This window comes from Anomaloglossus baeobatrachus, chromosome 5 (assembly GCF_048569485.1).
Source record: "Anomaloglossus baeobatrachus isolate aAnoBae1 chromosome 5, aAnoBae1.hap1, whole genome shotgun sequence".
Classification (NCBI taxonomy): domain Eukaryota; kingdom Metazoa; phylum Chordata; class Amphibia; order Anura; family Aromobatidae; genus Anomaloglossus; species Anomaloglossus baeobatrachus.
Window position 1 is genome coordinate 63,457,193 of NC_134357.1, and position 12,500 is coordinate 63,469,692.

A 12,500-nucleotide genomic window follows, 5' to 3' on the forward strand; every position below is an offset into this window, starting at 1 on the left:
TCAGGACTCTGAAAATTGTAGATTCACATTGAAGGCATCAAAACTATGAATTAAAACGTGGAATGAAATACTTAAAGTGTGAAACAACTGAAAATATGTCTTATATTCTAGGTTCTTCAAAGTAGCCACCTTTTGCTTTGATTACTGCTTTGCACACTCTTGGCATTCTCTTGATGAGCTTCAAGAGGTAGTCACCGGAAATGGTTTTCCAACAGTCTTGAAGGAGTTCCCAGAGATGCTTGGCACTTGTTGGCCCTTTTGACTTCACTCTGCCGTCCAGCTCACCCCAAAACACCCCAAAACATCTCGATTGGGTTCAGGTCTGGTGACTGTGGAGACCAGGTCATCTGGCGTAGCACCCCATCATTACCCTTCTTGGTCAAATAGCCCTTACACAGCCTGGAGGTGTGTTTGGGGTCATTGTCCTGTTGAAAAATAAATGATGGTCCAACTAAACGCAAACTGGATGGAATAGCACGCCGCTGCAAGATGCTGTGGTAGCCATGCTGGTTCTGTATGCCTTCAATTTTGAATAAATCCCCAACAGTGTCACCAGGGAAGCACCCCCACACCATCACACCTCCTCCTCCATGCTTCACGGTGGGAACCAGGCATGTAGAGTCCATCCGTTCACCTTTTCTACAAAGACACGGTGGTTGGATCCAAAGATCTCAAATTTTGACTCATCAGACCACAGCACAGATTTCCACGGGTCTAATGTCCATTCCTTGTGTTCTTTAGCCCAAACAAGTCTCTTCTGCTTGTTGCCTGTCCTTAGCATTGTTTTCCCAGCAGCTATTTTTCCATGAAGGCCTGCTACACAAAGTCTCATCTTAATAGTTGTTCTAGAGATGAGAAGGTGTGTCCAAACTTTTGGTCTGTACTGTATATTAGATGATTTTCTAAGTGTCTATGATGGAGGAACATACTGAGCCTGGTGTGAACAGAGGCCGAGCTGATTTATACTGTACTGGGAGTTATTAACACTAGTCCTCTGTGCAGTTCTATTTCTCCATATCTTTATAAAACAATGTATGTGACAATCAATTGAGGGACTGTTTTTTCTTTCGGTTCCTCTAATGTATTTCCTGTACGGAGCCAGATGTTTGAGACGTTGGCCGTCCTCAATGTCTACTAGATACAAGATCCACAGAACTTTATTGGTATAAGACCTAGATTACCAGTTCTCTGTTAAATTGGTTACAATGCCAGCAATGAGGCAAAACTATAATGTAACCATCAAAGTGTGTGTGTCTGTGCCGAAAATCTTATATATTTCCTTTTTTCTTTTTTTTCCTACTTCTTAGGCAACTCCAAAAACTTGTCAGTGACATAAAGAAAAACGAACCTCGACTAATTAATAGAATCAAGAAGTAAGTCATGCAACAAAATATTTTCCATATTGTGTGTGTGTGTGTGTGTGTGTGTAGGTATATATATATATATATATATATATATATATACTGTATGTGTGTATATACGGTATATTTTGTTTTATTTTTTTTGTCGTATAATTAGTTATATTTAAGCAGTTATATATATATATATATATATATATATATATATATATATTATTTTTTATTTTTTTTTGCTGTTATATGGAAAATATAAGACTATACAGTGTGGACCATCTTTCCTCCAATCCATAATCACCGGGGATCAGTAATCAGAGGCTAATTTCTCCTGCAGTGGCCTCTACAGGAGAAATGTGGTATTACAAGGTGCCAAGTAAAATGAATACATAGTCACACTGGCTAATAATAGTGTTTTAATTCGTGGAACCATCTCTATGATGATCATGTTTGGATATGGGTTATGCTAGACGTGACCCTAGAGCAAAGATTCAGTTTTCTCCTCCATCTATCTAAATTGCATTAGGCATAGTGGTTTGCTGTCCCCCTGTTTACCGTCTGGTCCACAGGATCCGGGACGCATGCCTTGTTTGCCCCGAATTTAGATACTCTGGGTTATTTAATCTCTTCTAATTTTCAAGGGGTATACTCAAATGTGGACTATTCTCTATCGATGGAATAAGAGATAACTCTTTCTACTAGGGGTCCGAACGCGGGTACCGGCACTGGCACTGAGAACCAGATCTCCATAGAGCCCCAAGCTAATGGAGTGGAGGATGATCATGTGCACTACCACTAAAATTCACTCTTATGGGAGTGCTGATGACCAGCTAAGAGCTGCCCTCGGCTATCTCCTCGGGTACCATTAATGGAGGAGACGTAAAATGATACAACTCCACTCCATTCCCATGGGGCTCTTCAGAACCTCAGTCTTTAGGGCTAGTGGTGGCCTCAGAGGTCAAGACCCCAGCGACCATGAAGTTATCCCCTATCCAACGGATAGAGGATAACTGCCAAACGTGAGCATGTCCCTTTAAAAATAAATTGGGTTTCTGATCGCGCCACAAATTACTAGTTTATGTGGATGGGACTAATATAACAAATGCCCGCAGTAAGCTGTACATATTTACACTGCTTATTAGTTTCTATATATCCTACTAATGAATAATCTATATTTTCATGAACTGCAGACTTATGTCATACAGCGAGCAGTAGGAATGGCTGCTCCACCCTCCTGACCACATTTCCTGTTTTATCTGCTTGGTGTTTTCTCCAAAACAGATTGATGATGTTATTTTTGCTTATTTTTAAAGCGGAAGTAGCACATGATTTGACCAATAAAATGCACATCCAAAATTTACTAATGCAAAAAAAAAAATAAAAAATTTGCTGCTCCATAATACAACCTTTGTGTTGTCTTATGTTGGTCATACATGCGAGGCTATGTTCACATCTCATTGTCCCTATGTTTAGTGGCTCCGACAGAGCTTATGTCTGAACCCCAGCAAAACGGGATTCAGATGTTATTGACTATAATGATGCATCTGTGCATGAACTACTTATCCACAGATGACTCAGGCAGGAGTTCAGCAAAGCTTCAGCAATGATACCACAGAGGAGCACAAGCCACCTGCTTGCAACCAAGACTTGTATTAACTGAATAATATCACCAGCACCAGGCCAGGGAAGATGGGAGTATTTAAGCACAAGGGGATACTGATAATCAGCAGCTAGATGGAAGTTTAGCTCTGCTGGGTCTTAAAAGGGAATAGATGAAAATGAAGCAGGAAAGCTACCTAGTACAATGAATACTGACAGCAGGAACAATAGAAAGTCAAGAAGCATTCTGCGCAGCCAGACGCTGTGACCTTCTACTGCCAAAAACCACATGACTGTCTGTCACCCGTAACAGTACTCAGCCATGCATCATCAGTCCTATGCATCTAGTGGGGGTGGGCAGGAAGACATAATCAATTACGTCTTGCTACCTGCCTCCACTAGAAATATACGATTGAAAAATAATGCACAACAGAGTACACTGTGACTGTCAGCATCATTATAGGCAGTGGCGCATAAATCCGAATCCACAGGTGGACACAGAAAGAAGAGGGCCCATGTGCTAAAACAAAATATGGGGCCCTTTGCAGTACAATAGATCATGATAATGCACAATTCCACTTGCTATGGCGGTGGTAATGGTCCCTCTTACCTCCGGGACCCATGTGCGGCTGCACGACTTGCACCAATGATAAGTACACCCCTGCCCCAATCCCGTTTTGCAGGGTTTGAACGTAAGCTCTGACAGAGCTACTGAATGAAGGTAAATGCCGTATGAACCCAGTTTTGTATTTTATACATCTTATGTCTAACTAGTGGATGAATTAATCAAACATGGGCGATTTTTATTAAGATGATAAGTCAAGAAGTCAAGTAAAACTGTGTGATCAGTTGGCTAAAATGATTGTTCGCTGGTTCCCTGTGAAAACCCTTTTTGGTGATATTGAACATTGTCATCAACTTTAGTCTAATGTGTATGACCACCTTTCCTTCAGTGTGTAGGGAGCAACCAAAGGGTTGTGGTGAAGAGAATGTTATCCCCCTTTATTCTTAATGCACGTTGTACATCTTCAGTAGAAGTGTGATATCACTATATGGAGCGGGCTCAGGAGCTGAGCCCACGCTGTACAATGTGGGTCATACAGCCAGCACTCAAAAAGTAGTGATCAAAGTTGAACCAGTTTATTCTCTCAGATGCAATGCTCATCACATCTGCGCCACGAGTGCAGGGTGCCAATAGGTTGTTATGGAAGCCGGGGGCCATGTTACTACTCCTTTGAAGCCTAGCCTTTATAATTAATCAATATACTGCAATACCACAGCATAGCAAGTTGTATAGATGAACAAGTGATGAAGGTTTGTGTCCCCTAAGGGGACTAATAAAAAATCTAAATAAAAAAAAAGTATAAAAAATACTTCTAAAAATGTATATCACTTTTTCATAAAGCAAATGAAGAACTCTAAAAAATAATAATATATTTGGTATTGGTGAATGCTTAATACTGTAGTCCAAACTAATAAAAAATATTATAATAAACAATCAGATAATTAGAATCACAGTTTCTAGGTCACATCACCTTCCAAAAGATATAGTAAAGAGATTAAAAAGTCGTATGGACTAAAATGGTGCCAATAAAAACTACAGCTCATAACGCAAAAAAATAAGACTTAATACTGCTTTATTGAATGAAACATGTAAAAAAGTGATGGCTTTCAGAATATAGTGACTAAAGCCATATATCTTTCCATGTTTCTTGTTTTGTTTTTTTTTTGTTTTTTTTTTTTTTAAATTTTAAAAAAATATAAAGTTATTGCCATAATTTATCATAGCATAAAGCTACCAGGCCATTTTTATAGCAAATTAAATGGCAGAAATACAAATGTGGAATTGCATGTGTTTTGTTTTGTTTTTTTTCCCTAATTCTGCACCACGTGGATTTTTTTTTACCCCGCATTTTTTAGTACATTATATGAAAAAATGAATGTCATTCAAAACTACATCATCTTTATGGGGTTTAGCTCCGCTGCAAGCCTACACTACGTGTCTCTATGGTACCACTTACAAGAAAAAAAAATTCCTCTGTTTACTCCTCTATGACATATGTTTTAAAAAAAAAAAAAAAAAAACATTAAAAGCAAAAAAAATATAATATCTGGTTTAGATGACGTCTGCTCCTGCAGGGAATGGCCATGTGTATTCTAATACATAATGTTTTTAGGAAGTTTGTGGTAAAGTAGTTATAAATAATACTGACAAGTAAGAAGAACATGGCGTAGACAAACGAAAGAGGATAAATCTTCCAAATTATTCATGTTAGACATTTGCAAACATAGGCATAAAATCTAACTAATATTTTAATTATTTTAATTCTCTTGAGGCCAGAAATGTTTAAAAATAAAGAAATAAATAAAAAAATCCATGTATATAATTATAACGAAATTCCCCTTTTTGATTCTGCTCGTTACTATACTTACATGAATCAATATTTTTTTTTTTAGCATTTCTTTCTGATTGTAATTTCCCGTGATTGTGTGTTATTGTCAAAATTGATGGTTTTCTAAATACATGTTCACATTAAAGGGGATGTCCGCTACTTGGACAACCCCTACTCATTCCCCTTGTTCGCCCCTGTAATAAATAAGCCTATACTCACTTCCGGTGTCGTCGTGGTTCCAGCGATGTCTGAAGCCGCATTCCCAGGGCCTACAAGACATTTTTATGACACACGAGCCCATTGACCAATCAGCGCCAGCTTCCTTCTCTCCTACTTTGGAGGTTTGAGCAGGAAGTCAGAGCAGTACTCACTTCCTGCTCATATATACGAAGGTGGGGGGACAGACGCTGGCACTAATTTGATCAAAGGGCTCGTGTGTCATAACAACATCATGTAGGCCCTAGGAATGCGGCTTCAGACATCGCTGGAACCACGGCGACATCGGAGGTGAGTATAGACTTATTTATTTTTACGGGGGCAAACATGCAGAATGAGAAGGGGTTATCCAAATAGTCGACATCCCTTTTAAGGCCTCGTTCAGACGTATGTGAATTATGTGATTTTCGCTTATGGAGCAGTGAAGATCATATGTCCATGTTTTATTTGTCGACTGTGCGGCTGCAAAAAAAAATTATGGAGACCTATCTGTTTTTTATTCAAGTCTGAGAGCAAAATCATCCATAGAAATCTGTGGGTCTGTGAAAAATCAGGGACCACACACCACGACATCAGTGTAATCCGAGCAATGTCCGATATTAACATTGCAATGCATGGGAGAATATTCTCTATATTTATTTTTTTCCTACAAGAAAATCACTGATGAAACTCTCATGGTAACAACTGACACTGACCAAACACAGATGAATATGTGACCCAAAAAAATTGAGAAAAATCACAGGCATCTGAATGAGACCTAAATATCCAAAATACTGAATGATCAAATGTGTTCTTCAGAATAAATTTAACTTTAAAATATACTTTTAATTATAGAGAACCTGTCGGTTGAAAAAATATTTAATTTTTTTCTGCTTGGTATAAATGCTGCAGTTCTCTTGACTTTTTATTATTTTTACTTGTTTCCGCATCACTCCACTCCATAGATATGGCCCACTTTACCCTATATGTAAATCTCCGATTGTTACTATGTGGGTGTGGTCCTCAACTCTTCTATGTGGGAGTCTTTTTTTGAGGACCACGCCCAATTGGCTCACAAAATTATATATTTTTTTTATTATATACAAAAAGAATGGGGCCATATATCAACAATGGAGACGTACAGAAACAAAAGAAAATCACTACCAGAATCAGAACAGCGGCATTTACACTAGATACAAAAATAAACTTATTTATGGAAAGTAATAGGTGCTCCTTAGGCATAATGTTACCACTGAACACCACTTTATTTCGATATTTGAGCTCCATCAAAGCTTGACTAAAATGCTGCTAGTTGCTACTATATTTTTCCTCTAATTTTTATCTTCTTTTTTGTTCCTTTGAAGAAATATTGGAAGTATGCCTATTCATTCTCATATGTAACACTAACACACTCGCCCCTCTCCAGTCCATCCTTAACTCTGCTGCCCGACTGATCCACCTCTCTCCTCAATACCACCCCGCTTCTCCTCTCTGCAAGTCCCTCCACTGGCTCCCAATCTTCCACCGTATCCAATTCAAATTACTAACACTGACCTACAAAGCTATCCATAATCTGTCTCCTCCATATATCTCTGAACTAATCTCTCGCTACACTCCAAAACGTAACCTCCGGTCCTCCCAAGATCTCCTTCTATCCTCCTCTCTCATTCGCTCCTCATGCAACCGACTCCAAGACTTCTCCCGAGCATCCCCAGTCTCCTGGAACTCACTGCCTCAACACGTCAGACTATCTACTACACTCGCAAGCTTCAAACGGAACCTAAAGACTCATCTGTTCAGAAATGCCTATAACCTTCAATGACCTCACTGCTTCACCCCCGTGCGGAGCTGCCGCCCCACCACCGTGCGGAGCTGCCGCCCCACCCCCGTGCGGAGCTGCCGCCCCACCCCCGTGCGGAGCTGCCGCCCCACCCCCGTGCGGAGCTGCCGCCCCACCCCCGTGCGGAGCTGCCGCCCCACCCCCGTGCGGAGCTGCCGCCCCACCACCGTGCGGAGCTGCCGCCCCACCACCGTGCGGAGCTGCCGCCCCACCACCGTGCGGAGCTGCCGCCCCACCACCGTGCGGAGCTGCCGCCCCACCTACACCCCACCTACTGTCTCCTCCCCAAAATCCTTTAGGATGTAAGCCCGCAAGGGCAGGGCCCTCTTCCCCCTGTGCTAGTCTGTCTATTGTAACGTGTACATGTATTCTGTATGTAACCCCCTCATGTACAGCACCATGGAATCAATGGTGCTCTATAAATAAACAATAATAATAATAATAATAATATGTATGGCCCATAGAACCCATATTGTACAATAAAAGTCAAAAAGTTTATCAGTTTCTCTTTTATTTTTTTTTCACCTGTACTTTTCTATTCAGTAAAAAAATGGCCCCTTTTTATACTAAAGTCATGCCCGAGATACACTTGTTGCAAATAATCTCATTTCAGTCATCCGACTGAGATGTGAAAAATGCTTTAAATTGGTATTCTCATCTCCAAGGTCCTATCCCAATATTTAGTAGGTGCAATAATAAGAATATTAGTACATGCCTCCAATTAGAAATGTAGTATAGTTCTTCTGAAAAGCTATCGTGGCGCCCCTGACCTGGTCAGGCACCACTGAGTACTGCACCCATGCTGGGTGAGTGCAAACAGGTAATCCTGAAGGCTGGAATAGGGTGTGTACGCACAGACACATAGCAACCAGGTCTCACACACACTCTAGAGGGGACCCCTGGGCAGACCCAGGAGGGGGCATAGGGTCCACATCTCAGCTACTGGTGCGGTAGAGGGACTGGAAGCGAGTGTTGCAGTGGCAGTCAGAGAGAAAGGAGTAGGAGAGCAGTTGAGCTGAGTCTGAAGTGGAGACGCAGGAGAGCGAACACGCTAGTCAGACCCTGCATGTGTAGTGGCTGTTGGCGGGGGAGAACGGTCACCAGAAGTTGGACAGAAAGACGCTGAGGAAGCTAGTTGGTCAGGAAGACACTGAGGAAGTCAGATGGTCGTGTTCGGAGACCTCTGGTGGCTAGGCACGCACGGGGAACAGGTCCCTAGAGCCAGACATCCATTTAGTGGTCTGCTAAACCTGCCGGTGGGGTGGACAACAAGTCCCACACCAACCAAAACAGATTCCGAGCATCAGCAGCAACGAGGCGGCCCATAAGGAGGATCGAGCCTGGAGCCATCTTTCTTTGTCCACGCTGCCAGCAAACGGGCCAGAAAGGTTAGAAAAGGCAGTCGCGACTTCCCTGGATGAATGCCACGGTACATTAAGTCAGGGGTTGTCCGAAACAGAAGTGCTAGGAAGGCGAGTCAGCAGCTACCCTTATACCAGCCTAAAGGATACCTGGTTCCACCTGGTGTATCTCAGCATCGCCCGGGTTATCTTACACTACCAGCAGAACGTGAGTAAACGAGTTGAAAGACACTTTGGACTGAGACTGAGTTATTCTGCGACCTGTTGTTCCACACACATACACCCGAGCCCCTGGGGCCAGCCTCACTCTCGGGAGGCCACACCATCCGACTGCAGATTCCATTAGCCCCAGACGCTCGTTGAACTGCAGTGGCGGTCACCTATAACCCTGACTGCAAACAGAGAGTGGCGTTACAACTCAGAAGTAAATAACCTGACATACCCGTCGCCAGAGAAGATTCCAAAGAGTCGTCCCTGCGGCGTCCCTGGAGGTGGAGCGGTGTCCCTGGGGCGACCGCCGTGGCGGTGGGCGACTCATCTTGTCACTTGCCTATTGTGCAGGGCAATGCAGTGACTTGGGTACCCATGGTTACAACCACTAGCAACTAACTGTCCCTATGTGAGTGGCTGTAACCATGGATCCCTAAGCTACTATAATGCCCAGCACATGAGGTAAGTGACATAGCTTTTCAGAAGAACTGTACTACATTTCTATGTCCCTTACCTCATGTGTAGGGCATTACAGTAGCTTAGGTATACATGGTTACAGCCACGCATATAGGGACAGTTAGTTGCTATTGGTTGTAACCATGTATACCTAAGCTACTGCAATGCCCTGCACATGAGGTTAGAGACATGGCTATATCAGGAGAACTATACTACATTTCTAATTGTAGGTATTTGCTAATATTTTTATTATTACACCTACTACATTTTGAGATAGGATCTTGATGGGAATAACCCTTTAAGGCCTGGGTAGAAAAGAAAATATAACCTGGAGGCTATCAAAACTCCAAATATTTCTTTAGATAAAATAGTGGTAATTGAAATAGGGCCAACACGTGCCAAAAGAAATCTCTTTTGATATATCCAGTGTACTGGGGTTCTAAAAGCCAGATACGTTGGAGGGAGTTCAAAAACTAAGTGTGAACAGAGCCTTTGTCTCCCTATATGTGTAGTGCTTTAACTTCCCAAAACTAAAGTCATTGGACCACTCTCTGTCCAGCCCCTGAAGGAATAGGGTAATACCCGGCCATCTCCAGCTAGAAGCCAGCAGAGGATATGGTGCAACGCAGAACCAGTGAATTATCATTATTACATAATCTTTTATTTTATTGGTTGTAAAGTGGTGTTCATAGGTGAATGTATTCCTGAAGAGTCATTGATTTTCTCACTAATGAACTTTTCATTAACAGGGTTGTCAAGATTAATTAAAGAGAACCTATTATCTGATTCATGCTGCCCAAATCACATGCAGCACGAGTAGGGTCCTGGTTGCACAATTGAAGCCACATATATATTTATTTGAAGCTTTTGCATTTCAGGGAAAATATACTTTTTAAAGATCTGGTCAGGGACCATAGCCAAAGATGTTACTACTGTGCTGCCAGCCAGTTCTTCCCCAGGGACCATAGCTAATGACAATACTACTGTGCCCCCAGCCAGTTTTTCACCAGGGACCATAGCCAATGACATTACTACTGTACTCCCAGCCAGTTCTTCCCCAGGGACCATAGCCAATGACATTACTACAGTGCTCCAAGCCAGTTCTCTACCAGGGACCATAGCTAATGACATTACTACTGTGCTCCTAGCCAGTTCTTCCCGAGGGACCATAGCCAATGATGTTACTACTGTGCTACTAACCTGTTCTTCTCCAGAAACCATAGGCAATGACATTACTACTGTGCTCCCATCCAGTTGTTCCCCAGGGACCATTGCCAATGATGATACTACTATGCTCCCAGCCAGTTCTTCCCCAGGAACCATAGCCAATGATGATACTACTATGCTCCCAGCCAGTTCTTCCCCAGGAACCATAGCCAATGATGATACTACTATGCTCCCAGCCAGTTCTTCCCCAGGAACCATAGCCAATGATGATACTACTATGCTCCCAGCCAGTTCTTCCCCAGGGACCATAGCTAATGACATTACAACCGTGCTCCTAGCCAGTTCTTCCCCAGGGACTATAGCTAATAGCATTACTACTGTGATCCCAGCCAGTTCTTCCCCTGGGACCATAGCTAATGACATTACTACTGTGATCCCAGCCAGTTCCTAGTGTCGCTCTAGGTAATTGACAGATTTCTCCCATAGCAAGAGACCAATCACCTACAGCGACACTGGGAAGAGCCGGCCAGGGAAAGAGCTAGACTTGTCTGGTCTCTGGATATGGTCCCCGGCTGGATCTTTAAAGCATATTTTCTCTGAAACGTGGAAAACATAGTCATGCAAGCAGGATCTGATCCATCCAACATGCACCGTGGCACTTCTGTACGTTGCGGTGCTCATGTTGGATCCTAGCCTGTAATCTGGCCTACGCTGTCCTCAGTTTGGACAGCATGAATTAAATGATGGCTTCCTTATAAAATCAAGTCTATAAAAAGTAATATGTTTTGTTTTTTTAATTTAGAAATAAAAAAAAAATTCAGAAAATAAAAAGGATTGACAGCCTTGCTGAATGTTGATTACTTTCTCTGCCTTTGTTATAATGTGATTTATAATTGTGCAGTCTTCGGGTGTAAGCTTTGTCTCTGTCTCTGTCCCTCGATGTTTAGGTTCCAAAATAATCAGGTGGCGTTAATTTGCAAAACTGGGAAAGATACATGGGATCGGTATGGAAATCAATCATTGCATGCTTCAATCTGCACTTTTGCTGATTTTAATTTTCCTCACTTTTTATGTTTTGTCTTGTCTGTAAGAAACCTATGAACTAAAATGATCTCTTTGTGTAATGAGTGTACACACGTATGTAGGAGGTTCCTATGGAGCTTATAGTGAGAGGTGGTCTTCAGTTTAGGTTAACCATGAAGCACAGCTCTCCAGTTCCAGACGCTTTAATTGGCGAAACCGGTTGACTACTCTGCAAAGAAAAGTGTAAATAGAGTCGAATGTCTAATGGAGTCGCAGGAGAGAGGATATGATTTTTAAGAGTTACTCATGTCTTGGGTTCTGATCTCCTACTCAATATCTAAGAACAACTTTGATGTCCAGGTAACTGGGCACCACACAAAATAAACTCTGCATATCCAAAGGTACGAACATCACCTGTATGATGGGGGGGGGCTCTGGCCATGCCATAATAACGGACCACAAAGATCCAGCAGAAGACTCCATGTAGAGCTTATGTTGAGCCAATCTCTTGATACTAGGGTCATAGCTTATTGCTTAAGTCATAAATAAAGTACAAGAATACTCACACTTTATACAGTGTGTTCACCCATATCATGTCCATCGCCATTAACTTGAGAACAGCAGCAGCTATAGGCATAGAAGTGGTGTCTAGGTATAGTAAAGTAGTCTCGAGATAAAATTGCTAACTCCGTTGTTTTCCACCAGGTGGCACTATAGGTGGCTTCATTGCGTAATGCATGGCTACTTTACTATACCTAAACACTACTTCTATGCCTATAGCTGCCGCCGTTCTCAAGTTAATGGCAGTGGACAGGATATGGATGGACACACTGTATAATACCAAGCTTGTAAATTATATAAGGCGTAAAGGATGAAATATTTAGAACCATGTGATAATGAGTGG

The 12,500-nt window shown here is 42.1% G+C and overlaps 1 protein-coding gene across 5 annotated transcripts in view; it reads left to right on the top strand.

Moving 5' to 3' along the window:
• BLNK (B cell linker) overlaps window positions 1-12,500 on the top strand; it is a 388,622-nt gene that overhangs the window by 251,891 nt on the left and 124,231 nt on the right. For 3 of the 5 annotated variants that reach the window (XM_075352283.1, XM_075352285.1, XM_075352286.1), the window contains 2 exons: window positions 1,308-1,373; window positions 11,521-11,577. In XM_075352283.1, coding sequence (XP_075208398.1) covers window positions 1,308-1,373; window positions 11,521-11,577 — 123 coding nt within the window. The remainder of the gene's footprint in view (window positions 1-1,307; window positions 1,374-11,520; window positions 11,578-12,500) is intronic. The other 2 variants (XM_075352284.1, XM_075352287.1) reach the window with 1 other exon arrangement.